At 39.4% G+C, this 22,578-nt stretch overlaps 1 protein-coding gene across 1 annotated transcript in view; it reads right to left on the reverse strand.

Annotated features, from left to right (window-relative positions):
- LOC126212621 (mucin-19-like) overlaps positions 1 to 22,578 on the reverse strand; it is a 135,788-nt gene that overhangs the window by 68,339 nt on the left and 44,871 nt on the right. Inside the window, exons 5-6 of the mRNA XM_049940050.1 lie at positions 21,328 to 21,530; positions 20,084 to 20,202 (exon numbers count right to left, since the gene is read on the reverse strand). Coding sequence (XP_049796007.1) covers positions 20,084 to 20,202; positions 21,328 to 21,530 — 322 coding nt within the window. The remainder of the gene's footprint in view (positions 1 to 20,083; positions 20,203 to 21,327; positions 21,531 to 22,578) is intronic.

A 22,578-nucleotide genomic window follows, 5' to 3' on the forward strand; every position in this document is an offset into this window, starting at 1 on the left:
AGGTAGTAGGCGAGGTACTGGCGGAAGTAAAACTGTGAGGACGGGGCACGAGTCGTGCTCGGATAGCTCAGACAATAGAGCACACGCCCGCAAAAGGCAAAGGTCCCGAGTTCGAGTCTCGGTCCGGCACACAGTTTTACTCTGGCACGAAGTTTTATATCGGCACACACTCCGCTGCGGAGTGAAAATTTCATTTACAGAACATAATCGAGAGGTCGTTCGAGCACAAAGTCCTGCAAAGGTTGCACTTGTGCAATTACAGATGGCTACAGAGGCAGCAAGGCTCAGTATTTCAGCACAAAACTTCCGACAACTTGTCGCATCCGTGCCACACCGAGTCGCTGCACTGTGCCGGGCACTAACAAGGTCGACACAATGTTAGGAGATATCCCACGGGTTTTGTCACTTCAGTGTATGATAAAATGAATGCATCTGTGCGTAAAATGAGTGAAACAAAACATGGGAGAAAAGGCCCACTTGATATAATATATGACCTATGATAAACACCATTTTTTCCTTCACTGTCCTCTGTTCCGTATGTAATACAGGAACCACTGGATCATAGGTGTCCAGACACTTATCAGTGGACATTAATATGACGCGTGCCCACCTTTACGGCAGCTCGAACTTCACTGGAGGCACTTTCAGAAATGTCTGAATGCCTGTAGAGGAATGCCAACCCATTCTTAATCGAGATGTGAAACCGGAAAATTTACTGGCCTCGAACACTGGGGTTCGGATCGGGACTCTGTGTAGACCAATCCATTTCGGGAATGTTACAATCCGTAAACCACTGAATCACTGGCGTTCCATTACAGCAAGGTGCACTCCCATACTGATACAAGCAATTATTATCTATAAACTTTCTCTACTGTACATAGTAAACAAAGCAGTAAAATGAATGCTTTCATATTCTTCCGCATTCACCATTTTTTTAGCGCAATAATGGGACCATCCTCTACCCGTGAAAAACACCCCAATACCTCTCCACACTTCACTGTTTGCACTAAACATTATGGTAGGTAATGTCGTCCACATATTCAACAAACTAAAACCTTCCATCGTATTGCCACACTGTGTACCGTGATTTGTCACTTGAAATCATTCATTTGCATTCATTCACTGTGCAGCGGTGTCGTTCTTTACACCACCTCAAGCTAACACTGAATACTGAAAGCTGTGCAACCACTGAACCTTATTCTTTCTAGCTCCGTACGCAGTCACTGCCGACGGCCTCGCCGCAGTGGTAACATTAGTTCCCGTAAGATCACTGATTTTTCTATTGTCAAAAACTACTTACTTTTACTACAGTAACATGTTAATGGAATGTTTCAAATAGAAAATTTAACTTTCCAGAAAATTCTCTGTTGGTAGTCTAGGATACACACTCACTCAGTTACATTCGTACCGTACATCTCGAATATGCCTTCACTGTGCACAGATATTATGTTAATTTGGGCCGAACTGTCACTGAGGTGTGATTAAACATTCACGTAAATTTCAAGTGAACAATTATGGAGTATGACCATATATTATTGTCACTTGTTTGCATTACTTAGGTTCCTAAAAAGTCCGTGTGGTTCACTGATCAGTTGCATTGCTAGCGTGGGCTTTACTATATAAAAAGAACAGTGGAAATAAATATGCATCTACTTCAATGGTTTGGTGTAAAACTATTCAAAGTAATGTCGCTTCAGGCTTTCCCCGACAACGATACAAATGGTTCTCGGGTGAGACGACGAAGTTGTGAAATCCCCACAACATTTCATTAAAGCAACTGCGATGACCACACTTCTGAGCTATTGCCGAAGACCCCTACTGGTGTCAGTCTAGCGAGGGTCACCTCGACCTACAATGCTCGGAACTGCACAGAACCGTGCTTAGAATAATACTGTAGATAAACAAACGACACTGGTCTGTGTCAACTGCGTGCAAAACGTTGCATTATATCACAAGTGACATTTTAATACAGAGAAACGAAGTGACACGATATCAATACCTTAGGACAGAAATCGTGCATAATTTAATGACATCAGTGTATCACTACATTTTCAATCGAGTGACAAAAAGCCTCAAAAACCTTCTGATTAATGTAATTATAATCATGTAAAACACACACATCCTGCACATCTGACAGTACTTATATTGGTCTTCATAGTGCAGATGTGGGATTTTGATGAAGAGGTTAAAACTAAGTGGAAGAGAACAAGTTTCAACAGCTCACTAAAGCCACATTTTTACATTCAAAATCACTTTCGTGGATTCGAGCAGTCCAATAAAAAATTTAACACTAATTACATTTCTAAATGGTGATAAGGGTATGTCAATATCACAAGAAATAAACATCAAGGGGTTGGCAATACTTCATTGTTTTCAGTGACAATATCTTCAGCGTAACATCTCTGTTTGGAAAATGTGCATCTATAAGGGTACAATCTGTATGGCGTGACCAGGAATCACACAGCAATAGGCTCTTTTCACTCGTTACGTGTTCACCGAGGACTGAAGTCGGTAAACGTTTCGTGTGTTCTTTAGTCATTTTTCCACTTTTGAATGTTTCGTGGGCAGGGTGTTTCAAGTTTCTTTGAAATATCTGGGGTCAAACTGCCTCGAGCCTCTCGAAAACAGATGTACAGTTTGTTTTCCGTCTGTCTGTCATCGATAAAGCCACACCAATTGCGCAGTTGTGGGTAGAGCTGTGGACAGATTGCAGTGCAGTAGCTGCAGTTTTCTCTCCTCTGTAAAAAAGTGTTGACGAAGACATTTCGTACTGGAATTAACTCTGGTCACTGTTCCAAACATTTCCTTTCTTCACACCCTTCTCTGTCATAAACGTGTTCACTTTCTCCACAACTTACTGTGCCTTCTCACGCATACTACTATTGTCTTATACGTTCTTATGTGTGACAAATGTAGTAATATGCCTGGACGAAATGCCATATTCAGCCTTAAGATCGTCGACAAAAGAAATCGAAATTTTGAAAGTGTCCAAGCCGATCATTTTAGACGTATCTGGCGCCCACATTTGCAAATGCCAACAGCGAACTGTAGATCTGAACGACTTTGCTCTACCGAACTGTGATATTATGCTCTTTTATAGTTTGTTACTGTGAGAGAGTGTTTTCTGTTCGAATACTCATGTTCACGTTCAGATTCTTATTGCCTTTCAAAATCAGTATATCTATCCAGCGTGTCATCCCCACTATCCCCAGCCCCGATTTCAGCTCCGTATTCAGCAAGTCACAAATTTGTTCCTAATATGTGGACAGGATTGATAGGATTAATTCTCTTCACGATGTCAGTGTACACAATTGAGACAGTAACTCACATGCAAACACTCCAAGAATACATTCACACAGCTCGAGCACTTTTTCGTGCAGCTGCAATATGCCACCATCTCGTGGCGCTAGCAGCCAACTGCAGAGTTTTCCACGGAAATGACACAGGCTGCTGTCGTTTTATGACAAAGTGTTAGTCTAACCACAGTTTTGTGCAGTTCCAAGTGTTCGAGGTCACAGTTGTCCCTCGTAAGTACGAAATGTGCAAGCACGGAGATGACAGATTTGGTGACCGATATCGAAGGTTTCTGAATGGGTAGCAGGAAGGTCAGCTGTGCAACCTGTCAGGGCATAAAATGAGGACTTCAGTGTACGCGTAAAGGCTGTCGTTCCTACTGAGCACTGCCTTGCGACCACTCTCGCTGTAATATTTAAGCCGTCACTAAAATGTCATCCCTCGCACAACCGACAGTTTCCCTTAGCCATCACTGCCACTTTAATACTGACAGCACTGGATCCCGTGGTGCGCAAAGCTGGAACACGCGGTCTCTGTTCAAAATATTTGTCGAGATGTGAATTCCCACTGCTTCTTTATTACACTGTCCCAACACGAAGATGTCATCGAGAGCATTTCGGTAATTTTGCAGGCCGTATTACAGCCGATACTGAGCCAACGCTCGGATACTGCAGATTTCTCCGGCCAGTCCAAATGTGCGTGTCATCGATGTTCGACATATCCGTCTTCCACGGTGCAAGTTTGTCCGATGTACAACTTCCCACAGCTACGAGGAATCTTATAAATGACAGGCACTGTCCAACCGAGACCGCCTTCACTGAGCCTAGAAGAGATCTCAGTTTCTCGGTTGGTGGAAGGTGCAGCGTGACAAATCTCGTGAACAGAAGTACTGGATTCTAAATTGGCAGAACGTGGAATCTGCCGCAGGCAATATTAAAGTGACAGTGACCGTAAAGAGAAACTACTGGTCATACAAGGGATGACTTAAATATTTTGGCAATGGCGAGGGTGTCACTCGGCAGCACGGATGTGTATTTCAGGATGCTGCTTACGACAGAAGTTGCTGCAGCCAAACGCACTGCACATCGAAAACAATAGATATTGCACTTGTCCCGATGTCCTCAGTTCGTCATCCGACAGATGGTGCAGCTGTCATTCCCACGAGGTTTCTACCTTCGTTACTGGCCACCAAATTTGGCAGCTTCAAGCCTTCGTGTTTGCTACTTAGAGTGAAACAAATAGGAAGCTTCAATCGTAGCTCAGAAGCATGTCTGTCAAACTGAAGATGTCAGTCAGTTGTGCCAATGAAATATGGGGATTCCACGACGACATCCGACATCTCGCACAATAAAAAGAACAACAAATGCTACTCGAAGCACCAAACAATCAGTAACTGACTCTGAAAGAGGATGAAACCACAAGGACTACTTTAACAGGTCAGTAAATTTACTCGTACACGAACACAGTACTTTACTTCTTTCGAAAGTCACCTATCGCCACAACTACATCAGAACAAGATTCGTGGTTTATCAACAAAACCCTGCACAGCTTCGAGACAGAGTCTGAGAAACTGTGCGACACAGAAAATGAATTGAAATTATTTAGCACGCTATTTTCAGTAGCACCAGGCACTGTAAGAAATGCAACTAGAAATGAGTGATTTATGAAAGAGTACTCTGTTCGAGTAGAGATATTACAACAGCACAAATTTGTTACGACAGCACCGTGACAAACCCCCAAACCTATACAGAAATGTAGTTCACATCAAGTCTACTGATAACAGGGTGTATACGTGGCCAAGGAAAAAAAATTCCCGGATTTCCCGGTTAAAAATACACTTTCTCCCGGACGAAAACACACTTTTTCCTGTTAAGTGACAGTATACTCTTCCTCGGCACTGTAAAAGTCATCAACCTTTGAATGTTTATGGTTTTATATACCGACATATAATTTACCGGCACTTTAGAAAACGAAACTTAGGAGGAAAAACACGTTCTGAAAGACCTTTGATGTGCAGCAACATGTTCGCTGCATACTTTCGTATTACAAAGGTATAAATTTGAATTCCACCACATAACGCATGTCACTTTCCGAAGCATTGAAACTGAGACTGCGATGCGCTTTTGTAGGCGTCATAGCTCATTCACGTGATCTTGCCAGCTGATGACAGCAATAGGACACGTGATGTAGTCAGCCAATAGCAAGATCACTCTTAAGTAGCGCGAATACACAAATAAGAAAAGTTAATGGCTTAAATATATAAACATAGCATTCACATATAATATTGGTCTCGAAGATTAATAAGTTTGAAGAGAAGCTAAGCTTCCACATATAATGTTGATCTTTTTCGCACTTGTTGCACTTTAAGATACACACACAAATGTGCCAGTAAAATTTTTAATAACGACGCAAATGTCTCATCTTCTGGGTTCGAAATACTTCTAAATGGTCGTCCTCAAAGAGTTGATTTTTAAATGAGAGTCAAACGCTTTGTGATTTAAGAAATTCATTGTACATTCTCGCACATAATTCATCTTGCGTAAAAGGAAATCTGCTTCGAATGTAACGCTTTTCAAACCACCATTCGCAGTATTTTCCCACGACCTGTTAGAAATAGGTTCGTTTCAGCAGTTGCAAGAAAGTGCCAGATAACTGGCGTCACCGCGCTTGCTCAGCTACGATGACGCAGGAAGCCCATATATTCGTACGTGTAAAACATTAAAAGATCTTACATGTATCATAAAAGAAACAAGACATCAAAGGATACTTCAAGAGCATCGGGATTTCGCGAACCATACTAAAGTGCATAATTAAGCTTAAAATGCACATCCGTATGTAAATTTTCTTGGAGAACCAGTACTTAAGTTTGGTTCTTTATTATAGCATAATGCCATACATGCAATGAAATGAAGCGAACAGTTCAAACTAGCCAATAGTGTGAAATTAAACACTTAGTTTCAAATAAATTGACTGCCTCAGTAGAAAGGATTAATAAAAGCCAAATCTCTTTAGCAAAGCAGCAAAAATAACTTCATTGTTCTGTAAGGCGATTAATGCTTGACTGTCAAAGGTGGAAATAAAATCTGAAACTATTAACATATTTTAGCCTGCCGTAATTATGCGAACGTATTTTAATTCATTTGATAGCTCCCGGCCACAAAAATCCGTTTTGTTATCATTTAATGTGAGAGCAATAAATGAAGAGGAAACAACAAAATCACTGAACGTAAACACAGGTCACGTGGAGACGACCCACCTCCCCACCACAACTCGGACTGCTCTGTGCATCAGCCCCGGATCTACGATTTCAGAACCGGGGCAATATTAAGTAGTGGCACCCAGCCACACTTCCGTAACCAGAAGCGGGAGAAGGTAATACTCGTACGCGACTCAACTGCGCATGCGCAAGAGCCCGCCCGCACCTGCTCAAACGAATCTAATTTAAACAGTTGTCACGTCACGCTCATCGGAGGCAATTTGTTGTTATAAAGCATTGCATAGTGTTCCTAAAGCCTTTGACACACTTTACTGTTGGCAGACGCTTGTACGAGCACTGTTTTGTTGTTGTATATGGCACATTTCCTTTGCAACTTAAGTTTTATTTTCGTTTTTTTTTCTCCCGTTCATGTTTTGTTGCTGCAGTATCATTCTGCAGTAGCGGGATACAATAATTCCTTTGTTAGAGTATTGGTTCATACCAGTCAAATTCACAAAAATTTAACTGAAAACTAAAACAACGAAAAACTCCCGGAATTCTAAACAATTCCCGGGTTTTTCCCAGTTTTCTCCCGTATGGAAATATTCCTGGGTTTTTCCCCAGATCTCCCGGTTGTCCCGGGTCGTATACACCCTGGATAAACATTTTATTGCAATTTTTTTTCTGTCACGGGGGGAAAAAAGTTGAAGAAAAGTCACAGATTCATGATCTGACATGAACATTCTGCACACAACAAACCATACGGCACAAAATATTTCATCAATTGTAAATAAAAAGAAATATATTCGACAAATGCCATAAAAATGTTAACATTTTTTATTTAGTTTAAAGTTTACATTGAAACACATCTCGCTACAATAATATCTGGCAAATTGTGCTCAACTCTCTTCACTACGAGGCCAACGAGAAAGACAGGCTCCGGTGCGTGAACGTGACGTCACACTCGGCGTCTTGATTTGCTAGTGGAAGCAACGTGTGTGAAAGAGCATTGCTATTTGCTGCGTTGTTTTTCGTACTACAAAAGTGGAGTTTAACTAAGTGCATCAACAGAATACATTTGTTATGTTAACGGTGTTGTGTGCGAAACATTGATAATTGTAAGCAAGGTATGTTAACCTCAAATGCATCTTCGTTTACTGCTTTAGAAGATTCTAACCGTCTGAGTGTGTTTATCCTGACGTGATTTTGAGATCTTACACCTCACTGTAACTTCGAGGTAACGTATTGAAATACGGTTTCATTTTATTTCTAGATCTGGAACTCTTGAAATGCCACGTCGATGTAGTGTGTTCGGCTGTCGGTCGAATTATGATTCCGAAACAGAGAGAACGACTACATTTTCTTTGCCATCTGACGAGAGTCGACGTGCACTGTGGCTTCGAAATATCCCAACAGACTTAACCGAACTAAAACGGCCAAATATTTGTGTAAAACACTTCGATGAATCATGTGTAATTCGAGTGGACATAATTATGGACAGAGGACAACTGAAAGAATTTCCCAGAATAATCCCAAAACTCACCGAAAATGCTGTGCCAACTATTTTTCCCAACACTCCCTCATACTGTTCTAAATAAACTACAAAAGTGAGACGTCTTGCTGATGTGGAAGACGATAATCTTAAAAAAGCTATTCAAGACAATATTGAGTCAAACAACTTACACCTCCAACAAAATTCACTTTCGTGTCTCAATGATATTTCTGTATTTCTAGAAGGCCAGAAAATTTGCAGCAACAAGTGGTCTGTGATTAGAGATGATGAAAAATTGCATATCTGTCTTTTGGGATTAGACAGGGGAATACCTTGTGTTTCTGCATTCATCACTGTTAATAGTGATTTGAGCTTTAGAGTAAATGTTAGTGAAGGAATTCATTTTGCAATTAATGCATCCATCAATGATGTGAAGAAATTAACTTCCATAAACGTTTCAGAAAATGTAATGTCAATGGTTGAGAAAGGGGAAATTTTGCCTACTGTTACAGATAAAATAAACTGTGCTGTCAATTGCTTGCAGACTATCCCAAATTATGATGAAAATGTACAACTGAAATTTATTGTAGAACAACTCCATGTATCACAAATCTCAAAAAACAACAGACACTATGGCAACAACACCATGATAGTGGCATGCTGCTTGTATGTACATTCTGTCAGTGCATACAATGCCTTGAGGAAATGTGATTTAATGTTTTTACCCCACCCACGAACCCTGCAGAAACTAATTTGTAATTACCAGCTAGTCACTGCATCAGTTCAAACGAGTCCTTATATATGAAACAGGGTGAAATATTTAGAAAAACATGAGTTGTTAGTGTCTCTGTTGTTAGATGAGATTTATGTGCAACCACAACTTTCATTTAAATCTGGCTCAATACATGGGAGTAGCTTTTTTCATCCTGAGATGTGTGCCAAAACAGCACAGGTTTTTATGGTCTCTTCCCTTTTGTCTAAATATGTTGATGTTGTAGCAATTATACCAGTAGCTAATATGACAAGTGAAGAGCTGAAATCTTTGATCAGTAATGTTCTGTGCATGGTGGAAAGAGTGGGCTTCAAAGTTGTTAGTCTGATAGCAGATAACAACAGTGTAAACAGGAAGGCATATGAACTGTTCACCCCCAGCAGAATTCTCCAACCCAGTATTGAACACCCTCTAGATCCTTCCAGGAAACTTTTTTTTTTTATTTTTTTTTTTTTTTTATGTTTGACACTGTACACATTCTGAAATGTATCAGGAACAATCGGCAGACAAAGAAGTGTTAATAAAGTGTTACAGTTTCCTGACACGACTGATCATTCAGTAATATTGACAGCACTGTACAAGCATTTGGAGCTGGTATATGAGAAAGAAAGAAACTCTTTAGTCGAATATGGCCACACACTATCAGCTAGAGTACTGTATCCATCGTCTATTCAAAAACAAAATGTGAAATTAGCTTTGAAAATTTTCAATGAAAATAACATAATAGCTTTGAAACATGCAACAAAGGATATGCCTAATGTTACTGAGCACATAAATCAGACAGTGACTTTCCTTCAGGTGATTGTGAACTGGTGGAAGATTGTGAATGTTAGAAGTGTATTTGAAGGACAAAGATTCAATGATCCTTACAGAGAAGCCATCAGGAAGACAACAGACAATCAGGTGACATTTCTAAATAATCTGTGTCATTGGCTAAAAGTTTAGAGAGTATCTGTACCAATAAGTGATGCTTTAACATCACAGACAGTCCAGTCTTTAATATTAACAACTGAATCTTTTCTGCAGATAATTCCATACTTATTTGAGAAATATGACATTGACTACATATTGCTAGGAAAATTTCAAAGTGACGATTTAGAGGGCCGCTTTGGGTGCTACAGACAGTTGAGTGGGGTAAATTACTACATTAGTTACATCCAAGTTTTAGAAAATGAAAGAAAATTAAGATTCAAAAATGATGTACTGTTTGCAGCTCAAAATGATAATGTGCACTTGAAACACACAATTCCTGCCTAACAACAGCTAGACTGTAATATTGACATTAGCATTTTTTCTGATATTATGGACATCACCTTCGGTATGGATGATGTTCCACCTAACATGTTACCTATTTTGACATACATAGGAGGTTATGCAGCTAGGAAAGCCCTTCAGAAATCTAAGTGTGACAAATGTACTGAATGGTTGCAGCTGAACAAAGAAGTTGAGGTAGATTCTTCTTACAACTTTGTGAAGGAACTGGACAGGGGTAATCTGACTTTGCCTACAGAGACAGTAGTGATCACAGTTGGAATAGTGTGGCATACAGTCTCTCTACTTGTGAATGACTTTCTTCAGCAATTTATGTCGTGTGGTAAACAGCTTCCCATTCCTCAGAAGATAAGCATGTCAAAAGTTGTGAAAGCAGTGGATAATGCTGAATGTATGTGTTTGCTTCACAACACATTGTTAAGCAAACTGGAATATGTATCTCTCTGTGCCAACAGGATACTCATTAACAACTTTGAGAAAATGCATAATGATAAGGCAAGAAAGTCCAAAATAGATTCAAGGAAAGTGAAGAAGCTTAGGACTGACACATAAGTTTGAAGCCCTCTACACAGATACCATTTCTATTTTTGTACTTCCTCATGTTATTAAGTTTTACAGATATCTCACTGTTCTTATTGTACAATTTTATTTCATTATGTAGCACACTATTTTTGATTTTTACTTTGTTTTTCCTGTGGAGGTGTAAATAGTGACCAGATGTGGTTCCATGTTTGTGAAAGCAACTGTTGGTTGGGTACTGGTCAATATTTTTCTTTATGTATCTCACTGTTTGAAAATCGTATTCACATGGAACTGTCAGGATACCCAAGTTTTTAAACACCACTCTCCAGTGAGCTCTCTAGTTACTGTTTAATATAATGTGTATAACCCTTTGTTTTAGTTGCAAGTGTTTCTATATTCTGCCCATTTACCTCCCAGAAGGTTCAGTTTTGTGATGAAAATTTCCATATCACTGCTAGGAGAACGATGTATATATAATATGTTTAGGCTTTGGAACATATTTGTGTCCCATATGTTTATGGCTGATATTTCTATATGTTTTTCTCCACTTAATGAAATAATATTTTGGACTTCATACATAATGCCTTCTTTAACATACATGCATGGCCCACCATCGCGCATAAAGGTTCTGCTCTACTGAAATGCTAGATTATAAGAGTTTAAACCATTAAGACTTATCGTATTTACTCGAATCTAAGCCGCACTCGAATCTAAGCCGCACCTGAAAAATGAGACTCGAAATAAAGGAAAAAAAAATTTCCCGAATCTAAGCCGCACCTGAAATTTGAGACTCAAAATTCAAGGGGAGAGAAAAGTTTAAGGCCGCACCTCCAAATCGAAACAAAGTTGGTCCATTGTAATATGAGACACAATTTAGGTTGAATGAAAGACGATACAGCTACAGTAGTTTGGTTCGAGTCGTAAGCATAGTAGTTAAGCTTTACCAGGTAGCCATTGCTATGCATCAGGCGCTCCGTCCGTATTTATACGGGTACCCTTCCTTTTTCACGTGCTTCGTCTGGTTTGAATCGATTGCTTATTTTGCTTTGATCTGATAAGTGCCGTTTTCTTTGTTATAGGTGTTTACGTCACTCTAAGCTGAAAATGCATTACTGTACTGTGTAATGCATTGTTTGTCGCATTTTGATAGTGCGTGTTTACGGCCTGTCGCCGCTTAAAAAAATAAAGAGGAATCGTCTCATTAGCGAAAAAATGGCTAGAGACTGCTATTTGTTGTTACTTACACTGCTGCTTTCTTTGATAATGATCAACAAGAACCAAATGCGTATGATAGAACATGCGTATGATAGAACATGCGTATGATAGAACATGTTCTGAACGAGAGTTTTGCGAAAATTTTCCTCCGTTTGAAAATATTTGCGGCCGCTTCTTTAGTACATCAAATTCTGCACAGAAATTAGTCATCTTACATTTAAAATCTAGTCAGTTGCTGTGCTTCATTTCTGACTGTATCACTATTAGGCATAAGAATAATACGAATATAAACATGACACGATACGTATATTCTTCCGCGTTTGCTGTTGTCTCACTCTAGTTTCTTAGTTTATTACGCAGACAGGATTTAAATGAGATAGCAGCAAACACGAAAGAATACATGGCAAAATGTTTATATTCGTATTATTCTTATGGTGAAGAGAATACTGCATGTGATTCACATTTCATCAGGTTCCTATTACCAACCATCTCTTCTCACAGGTAGGAAAAAACTCGGAACGTAGAGTTGGCCATATTGACAAACATCCCTAACAGTCTTGCCAGTCGGATTTTCGTAGTACATTGAAATTCTGCTACATTCGAAGATGAACAATACGGAATTTGTATTTACTTCGTTGGATAATGTATGAAAATGCAGTGGTCGAAACTCGGGGCGGAGAAAAACAAAGCTCGTCTTCTACCTTTTTTTTTAAATTTATTTTGGCGCCAGTATTTATCTTTGTGCCCACAAAGCATGCTTGTGTTGCGCTACATATATTTGACGGCAGAAGTTAGTTGTGGCGGCACCTATCAACATTTTTCAGAACTTCCGCTTGCTTTGCACTCGATTCTAAGCCGTGGGTGGTTTTTTGGATTACAAAAACCGGAAAAAAAGTGCGGCTTAGATTCGAGTAAATACGGTATTTAAGGTGTGCTACATCAATCTTCTGTGATGCAAACGAATGAGTTGTCTATAGTCTGCAGTTCCACTTGTAGTTGCTGGACTTTATTTCTCATGGACAGAATATTTTGGTGGAGGATTAAGAAACATTACCTTGAAGGTTTCTCTCTCTTTTTGTCCTTGACTAAAAATCCTTTGGATGAAGAGCAGGCATGACTTTCTGTTTCAACACAGTACTACAGAATGTTGCTTCTATTGACTTCTCATCTTTCAAAAGTGCTGTTTATGTTGTTACTGCTGCTGATGGTGATGCTGCAGCTTCTGATGTTGGTGAGGATGATGTTTTCAGTAACTTACAGATAATGCCATGGAAACACCATGGATTGTCAGGAATTTGTTTATTTCCTCTGTGAAGTATGTTTATTTTTTTTCTTTTGTCATACTTACATCTCTACCCTCACATTCAGTTCATTTCACATAGTAGGAAATAGAATGTAACAGATTCAATTCCTCCTGTTAGATTTCTTGTGTCTATTCATGCTTTACTGATAATGAAAAGTGCAACAGGGTACACTAGTAGCCCACTTGATTGCTTGAGTTTTCATTTCTTTATTTTTGTTCAGACTGCAAACATTGCATATATAATTTACAAATACATAACGCTTATACTTATGTTGTTTCTGTGGCTGGTTTGTTTACATTAAAATTACATTGAACACAGATGTGTCATTATAAGGTAGCATACATAGAGTGGAGCAGAAAATAAATCTTGGTACAAATGTTTCAGTGTCTCCACACTTGGCATCTATACCTCAGATTGCATGTCCATATATATATATATATATATACGATTTTTATATATATATACTGCAAATGTTGTTTGATAAAGTAGTGATACTGCAAATATGGTTGTAAAGCATTTTCAGAGAACTTTGTGTCTAATTTCTTTGATATAGTCAGGCATTTAGTCTGATTGAAGCATATGTTTTTGTTTTTCTTGGTGTGTCATCCATGGCAGCAACAGATTTTGTGATTATTTGGCTAATTCTGTCATTTTCTACAATGCCTGTAAAGAATTTATTAGAAGTGTAAACTGCCTCTAAATTTGAGAATAGTATCATTAAATGAATGATAAATTGACCTAAGGCAGTATCGTATTGCCATGAAATGTATAGCACCAATAGGTTGGAACATCTTGTTTCATTAAAACCTTCAAAGGGGCATATAGAGTCACTTCTATTGGAAACTTGAAAGCTCACAGTAAGATGTAAAATTGTTGTTGTTGTTGTGGTCTTCAGTCCTGAGACTGGTTTGATGCAGCTCTCCATTCTACTCTATCCTGTGCAAGCGTCTTCATCTCCCAGTACCTACTGCAACCTACATCCTTCAGAATCTGCTTAGTGTATTGATCTCTTGGTCTCCCTCTACGATTTTTACCCTCCACGCTGCCCTCCAATGCTAAATTTGTGATCCCTTGATGCCTCAAAACATGTCCTACCAACCGATCCCTTGTAAAATTATATTTACAAATTTATCACACTACTGTAGTGAGTTTAAAAGATGCCACAAATTTACCTGCCTAATGTTTATGAACTAACCTATTATCTTACCTCAATTAATATCAACTGTTATGAGTAACGAAAATGTGTGTTTTTAAATGCATTACAAATTTGTTAAAATAAATTATGTATATGAAATGTTTGTTCCTGTTCATTATTGTCTTGATACCTGGTTCTTGCTATACTACACTTCAGTTAGGAATGAAGTGAAAAGTGTAAAACATCTACTGATGTTTATTCTTGGTATATTCAAGTCTCTCTCTCTCTCTCTCTCTCTCTCTCTCTCTCTCTCTCTCTCTGTGTGTGTGTGTGTGTGTGTGTGTGTGTGTGTGTGTGTGTGTGTGTTTTGGAGGGGGGGGGGGTTATTAGGACAGAGAGACCTTGATATAAATTCATGTTGTACAGAAAGCATAAAGCTAAAGAAATTTTAATGTTTATCAAGTAGTGCTTGTTGCTGGTTTGTGGAAACTACATGTAGTACACTGTTTGATGATAACATGTAGTACACTGTTTGATGATAGTTTATCTCAGGTGTTGCAGATGTAAGCCAACAAACATGTGGGTGCATTCAAAAAAGTTTTAGATACTACTGTCCTGGATACAGGGCCCCTTATAAATTGAAATTGTCCTTTCAATTTGGAAATTAATTTCCTTTTATTCGGTTCCTTCTCCATCAGTTCCTTATATTTGTATATGTAGGTGCTGCTTGACAGTTAGGGGGCCAGTAGAGAAGTAAACTGGTAATCCAAGATGGTAAATGTTCAATTTTATATTGGAACTACTTAGAATATACAGTGAGCATAAAATGGAAAAAAATACACAACTTAGATTATGCATTTTGTAGTGTCATCTTCAGACACAAACCAATATATATATATATATTGACAGAAAATACTTTTTTGACTTCGCAGCCTTGTGAATGTCTATTAAAAATTACTACACAGTCAGTACTCCAAGTAGAAAATTTTTCCATTGCGGAGAACACTGAAATGGTGTAGCAATTCTTCCAAAAACTAATAGCCCTTATTCCATAAACATAATATCTGCATCAACACTGACTTCCTCAAGAGACAGGTAAGTGACAAGTTCTTGTCAAACTACAGGTGCGATTTTTGTTTTTGGTAGAACTGACTGCCAAACAACTGCATAAATATGTTACAAGTTACTTTATTTTGCACAACCTGTTTCGAGGAAACCTCTTCCTCATTATCAGGTGCCTTTTTCTAATTGCAATGAATAAAATATGCAAGAAAAATACAGGTGAGAATTTGCTTCTGACAATTCGATACATTAGGTTTGTTCATATACAAGAACGTAATAATTCCTGTCTTAAAGTATTTAATAGAAGCAATTTTATTATGCCTCTTAGAAACAATGTGGCATTTGTGCAAAACAGGAAATAAGATACATCTATTACGTTCAGGTGATCGCCCTACAAGTGTTGTCAAAACTGTGGCGTAATGCACAACTTCGTCGAAATCATTCTGTAGAGATGAGCATCTTTTGTAATTAAATTTTCACTCATTAAAAATGAAACACCTTAGAGAAAAATCGGCGAAATATAAGAGGAAAAATATCGGCTGCTCACATTTTCTTTCGGGTGAGGAAAAAAACACCTACTGAAAGCAAAGGCGGTCTACCTATATTTCTCTGCGCCTTGCGTGAATGTAATCTAGAACGGAAATGCCTACGACACGTCTATCTTTTAACTTGTTTCGATCACTGTGATTTTAATATTTCTCTATCTGTTAGAAATGTTCATACACTTACAAATAATGTTATGAATGGAATTCTATGTGAGAGCCTGTCAAAAATTAGTTGTCTGTAACTGCATTTTAGAAAAAAATCTGTACACGTTCTGTCCTTTCGTTCATGCAATTATTGTGAAGTGTAATTACTTTACCGGTTACTGGAGACAAAAATGTCTAAAACCACATACATCTAGACGTAAACTGTGCTTGGTTACTAAGCAAACAAACTGAGTAAACTCTTAATTGGGATTCATATGTTTTATTTGTCATGCCAGACCTGGTGTTTTTCAGCTATTAAATACGTGTGCCTACATCAGTGTTCTTGACTGCTAGGTTTCTAAGTATCGAAGTTTACCAGTATTCAGAAATCTAGTATATGTGTACCCAGCACAACTTTAATTCGTATAAAACTTTCGTGGACGCATTTTAGAAAGAGGTGCTATCTGTTCTGAAGTGACAAGATGTTAGGACACTGCCGGTCACGTGACATCCTCTGTGTGACGTACGTGGCGCGGCCTGTCTTTCTCGTTGGCCTCGTCTTCACTAGTACTGAGCCAGAGGCAGTAGTGTAAAAAGTGTTGCTGTCCTGCACCCGACCAGCTTCCCCACCCGTGCGTGTGGAATGCATAAAATTTTGGTTCTAGCATCGTGCACAACAATTAACTGGTCTCAAGGGAGATAGGGCTAGTTTCCCTACTCCTCCACTCGAGTAATTCCTGCCTGTCGCAGGGGTGGGATCCTACACTTCACAGAGCCAGAGTGACAGAACGGCCGAGTTCAGGTGGGGACCAGTCTCGTGACGTATAGCACGGAACCCTTGGCCAGAGTCACAAGTGCGGACCTTAATGGCAGAAGTAGATTTCAGTACAGCAAATCTGGCAGATGAAGTGACTCTTCTCTCTGGGAAACCACTGCCCTGTGACGGAGTGGGAACTCCGAATGCTAGAGCGAGCTAGCAACTGAACAAACGAAACTGCTTTCAAAACCAAATGAAGCCTTGTGTGAAAACATTGTATTTTTCAGAAAAATGATTCATGTTTTACCTCTGGCAATGACACTGCAAAACCCAATGCCAAGCCACGACACACTTGGTCTCAGTGAAACCACACGGAAGGGATACGAAGAAAACAAACTAAAGGAGGGATAGTATCTATTCTCATCAGAAATACCCCAAGCAAAAAATGGAGTCAATCCTATTATGGATCACTGAATGAAAGATCATGTGGTGTTTCTGACTGTATTCATCACATCAGGCAAAAATTAAATTCTTCGCAAAATATAAACATCATTCATTGCTATTCACCACAGGCTGATTGTGGAGGAAGAGGAGGAGGAGGAGGAGGAGGAGGAGAAATAGAAGAAGATTTTGAAGAGGACCTTAAGGAAAGAGTACGGGAGGTAGTAACAATTATCACAGATTATACGAACGCCGAAGTGGAGACTGCAAGAGATACGTACGAGAGTATTCTAGGTTGATTTGGGTGAGATGCATAAGACCGAGAAGTTAATAGGCTCTTCTTGACTACTGTATGAGGAACAATCTTGTAATAGGGAACTTCTGTTACTCTCTTATAGACTATTATTTTGATTGAGAAACAAGTTCAAAATAGATTGCTAGATGTTAAAGTGATACTTAGCTTTTACTTGGAAAGTGATCAACAGTCTTGTCACTGGCTGCTTCAAGGTTCAATAAGATAAACATCTGAGGCATAAAAGGAGAAACTCAGAATGTGGAAATTGAAGGACCGTGATAAAATCGTACAGTTCCAAGACAACTTCAAGACCGTACTTCCAAGCACAAGCATAAAAACAGTTGAGTTACTCAGCAATCCATCATGGCTTCAGTGTTAATGCCAGCTACAATACTCTCGTGTATATTTGTAATACGAGCTGCACAGAGCAGTTGACAATTGTGTAACTGTGTTCAGATGTACATTATTTATTGTTTAACTGGAAAAACTCGTTAGTTCTTTCTGGATACATTATAACTGGCAAGAACACCGTATTCTGGAACAACTGAATAAATTTTCACTACTGCTAATGATTCAAAGCATTGAGAGAACAATTTGTTTATGCAGCCTCATCAGTTTTTAGTAGACACACTCCATCAAATACAGGTCGATTCACACCAGAAAATGTCACATAACACCGTCAAGTAGAGATGTGGAACTTTGCTTTGCCTAGTACCGAATGGTGTAAGTGAGGTTATGATATCATCCGAGATACAGAAAGCCAGAATATACTACATCTGAATTGAAGACGGGAAATGTCAAACTTTTTTAGCGCCATTTTTTCACAAAACGCAATTTCATTGCTATTGTGTTGTCAGTTCCCTGTTGCATGTCCCTAGATTTCTGAGTCTTAAATTGTGGAGAAAATGTTCACAACATTCATTACTAAATGTTGTGCCAACCAGTGCTTCCCCTCGAGCCCCGAGTGCAGTACGTCAAGGTCTCCTCCATTCAATTGATCCACAATTTGTGCAGTAAGCAAAGTGCAAGTAAGTTTCTGTCTCAAACAACAAAACATCTCATACAATAGGAGATAATTTGTGTTTCAAAAATAGTGTAATATGTTGGAGAAGTGAACAGGCAAAACAAAATTTGCCCACAAAATATTACAAAAAGACACTTCTTTCTCAACAGCACAAGGGATTCCACAGTAAACTTCACAATTCTGATCCCAAGAATGCAACTACGTAAGGAAACTTTGTTGCACACAGAATATCACCACTCACTGAAATGAAATTTCAAAGTGAGGTATGTCCACACCACTTACAACAACTATTTTTGAAATTCGTGAACAGAATACTAATTTACACACAGTTTTCACTCCAGTAGCATAGTATATGGAGAAACAAATAAAGTCACAATGTACTGGACTACAGAAGTAAGATTAACTGTTAGGTTCACTGGATGAAAGCTGTCGAATTCAATGTGTCGTGTTTGGACACTGTTCAATTTGTTTTCAAATTGAGGTGCTTTAGACTGAGGAATATATTTTTCTTATCAAACGTGTTTCCACGAGGTGATAAATACATAAATTTGCTGAAAAATTCCTGGAAGGGCTGGAGCACACTGTAATGCTGTCAGTAACTTACTGAGAAATTTCGAGAGATGGGAACAGTGTTTGAAATGCCAAATGAGTGGGATATTTCTGATTCTATGGAGCACAGCCTAGAAAAATCATCGTGGAAGTTGGAACAAGGCAAAGATGATAGGCTCGCAACCGTGCACTAAGTGACTCAGAAAATACTGAAATTATTCTCGTCTAATGTGGCAGCAGTGCAAGAACTGAAAGATGTGGATTGTGAAAATTGAATCCTTTACTGCAAATAGTTTACATCTCTTATGTCGTGTTAATGCAAAACACTATTACGGCCAACAAAGAATCCTGAAACTTCACTGCAGGCTCAGGAAATTGCTGTGTGGGTACCAATATCCTGACGATGCACGACTGGACCGTTATATTTTGAACAAACCGTGAACAGTGAATGTTACGGTTTAATGCTCCACGATTTCATTGGCCAACTAAAGGAAAATGAAAGCAACTACTGGTTCAGCAAGATGGTGCTATTGTGCACACAGCTAATACTGTGCATCTTCTGGAAAAATTTTTTGGGGGATGTGCAACTTCAAAAAACATACGGCCCCTTTGTTCGCCACGTCTTTGGGTAGCAGCAAAATCTCACAATCGTCCCTGCATACTTTGGGACTAAAAAACTGAAATAACTGCAAATATGAGAAGTGTACCACTATCAGATCTGTATAAAGAGTTTTCCAATAAAATTAAATGGGTTCGTACTCTTACAGCTGCCCACGGACGTCACTCCTAACGTATGTTGTAACTGCCTGGCAACTTTCTGAAGACCCTGTACATCCTGAAACACTCTAGATAGAAAAACTGAAGCCAGCAGTTTCTGTGTCCTGCAGAAGAAGACAAGTAATATGTCGAAATATTTGCTCTTATACTAAATCATTCAGAAGTACATCAGAAAGGATATTTTTACAATTACTAAATATAAAAGTGTTACGACTTCCAGGTGATCAGTCAAGTATCTGATCTGACCGACGCTAATGGCTCACATCATTTGCTCCTGTGTCACTTACCTCTGCCTGTACCATGTCCTCTTCCCGGCCGTTCTGCTCCTCTGTGTCCGGGCTGGATCCAGACTTGAAGTGTTTGCCAGTCTGCACCGGGACAGGTGTGCCACTACGCGGACTCCCGTCTGCAAAAGAAAAGGTTCCAATCTGTCACATGGAGCAAATCGTATTCCAAACAAGGATAGCAACATTATACTTTTAAATGGTAAACCACCAACAACCGACAGTGTGAGTAGCTAACAGGTGCACTGTTTTGTTCCCTCCAACGAAAACAGATAAGGAAAAGCTAGAGGCAAATATTCTGCAGACAGATCGAGATTACCCCGGGGCAACAATAGGGAACACGGCATGAAGATAAACCTGCCGATGTAAAAGGAATTTGGGTGTACCTCAACAAAAACTTACAACTATGTAGCAGATAATGTCACAAGTTCCGTGAGATTCTTAACAGATGATGCTATTACACGCAGAGAAATTGTAACACCAGGAAGTTGTAGAAACATGCGAGAAGAGGATTGACACTTGTTGCAGGGATTGGCAGGTGAATCGCAATACAAACAAATGTAATACTTTGGGCATAAATAGGCAAAGAGAGAGAGAGAGAGAGAGAGAGAGAGAGAGAGAGAGAGAGAGAGAGAGAGAGTCGATTGCAGAGGCAATCCGACAACTGGCCCGTGAAGGCTCTCAGGTAGGAGGAAAGACTTTGTTCTGTACAGATATCTTTAAAATTGTACTTTATTAGCAATACTAATTTCAAGCATGGCTCATTTTGAAGTGCATCTAAAAACAATGGCAACACACCAAATTAAATGAGTGTTACAATATAAAAACATATGCAACTGTAGTGCTTTCTCAAACCCATTTTTACAGATATGGATTCGTTATCTTCACTAATTAAAAATCACCTGTAGTGCTCGGTTATCCACAGCAGTGTCGCCAAGGTGCATAGTACAGAATGCACAGACTGTGATAGTGGTTGCAAGAACTACAGTATTAGCACACAATTATGTGCATCTTTTTAATTGTATGTATTACTCCACGCACACTGTACTTCAGATAATGCACCTCGGCAACTGTGTTACGTGTAGTCACGCGTGGCACACAGTTTTTAATTGAGGAATACGATGTGTTTGCACCTCTTATAGAGCCCGGCGGAACGGTGTCGTTCCCCACATTTATAAAGCGGTGCCGATACAGAAGAAATCGATCTCCTGCGGTACTTGTAGGACAGGAAGGAGTGCACCACAGACCTGGGGAGACGGTGAACTTCCTCTTGTTGTTGGCAGCGAGCACCAGCAGGCAACGGCTGGAGCTGAGCGAGCTGAGGATCTCGTTGCTGCACAGGCGCTTGACTCGCGACCGCGTGCCGGTCGTCTCGTCGCTCGCCGCACCCCGTGGCGTACTGCCACTTTCGCCGCTGCCGTTGAACGAGTCACTACGACCGCGTTTCGTCCTGTGGGAGACGACAGTGCTACTGTAGGTCGTGGCACGGTTACAGCAAGCATTGCACAGAGGGCACAGTAGGGTCTACAGTTCTCAAATGTACACAAATATTGTTGTCGTTGTTGCAGTCTTCAGATCCGAGACTACTTTGATGCAGCTTTCCACACCAGTATGTACTATGCGAGACTCGTCCTAACTACTCCGACGTACATCTGCCCGAACCTGCATTGTCGAGCTTTTGTCCGCCTCTACAATTTGTACCACCCCCACTTCCTTCCACTACCAAACTGTCGACGCACTGAGGCCTCGATATATGTCCTACTGACTGATCCCTTATTTTTGTCAACTAGTGCCACAAATTTCTGTTTTACTCAAATTCAGTACCTCTTCCTTAGTTATGAAATTTATCCATCTAATCTTCAGTACTCTCCTGTAGCACACATTTCAAAACCTTCTATTCTCTTATCGTACACATTTCATTTATGTACATAGCTCGACTTAATTACCTACAGAAAAGACTTCCTACGAATAAACTTATATTCGACATTAACAAAGTATTCTCTTCCAGATATGTTTTTCTAGCTATGCCCGGTCTACATTTTATATCCTCTCTACTTCTGGCATAATCAGTATTTCACCACCCAAATCAAAAGGATCACCTATTTTGTGTCTCATCTCCAAATCTAGTTCCCTCAGTTACTCCCCTAATGAAAAATATCTCCTGCTTTTAGTGTCTCATCTCCTAATCTAATACTCCCTCAGTCAGCTGATTTAATCTGACTACGTCCCATTAGCCTTGTTTCACTTCTGTTATCTTTCATCTCATAATTTCATTTTAAGGCATTATCCATTCTGTTCAATTGCTCTTCCAAGTCACACGGAGTCTGACACAATTACATTTGAACCTCAAATGTTTTATTTATTATTCCTGAACTTTTGTCTCCTTTACCAAATGTCACCTCTGTTTCCTCACTGCTCGTTTAATGCACAGATTGAATAACATGGGAGATATGGTACAATCTCTAATAAAATCTTCTCGGTTTTCAGCTCGTGTCAAT

This window comes from Schistocerca nitens, chromosome 11 (assembly GCF_023898315.1).
Source record: "Schistocerca nitens isolate TAMUIC-IGC-003100 chromosome 11, iqSchNite1.1, whole genome shotgun sequence".
NCBI lineage: Eukaryota > Metazoa > Arthropoda > Insecta > Orthoptera > Acrididae > Schistocerca > Schistocerca nitens.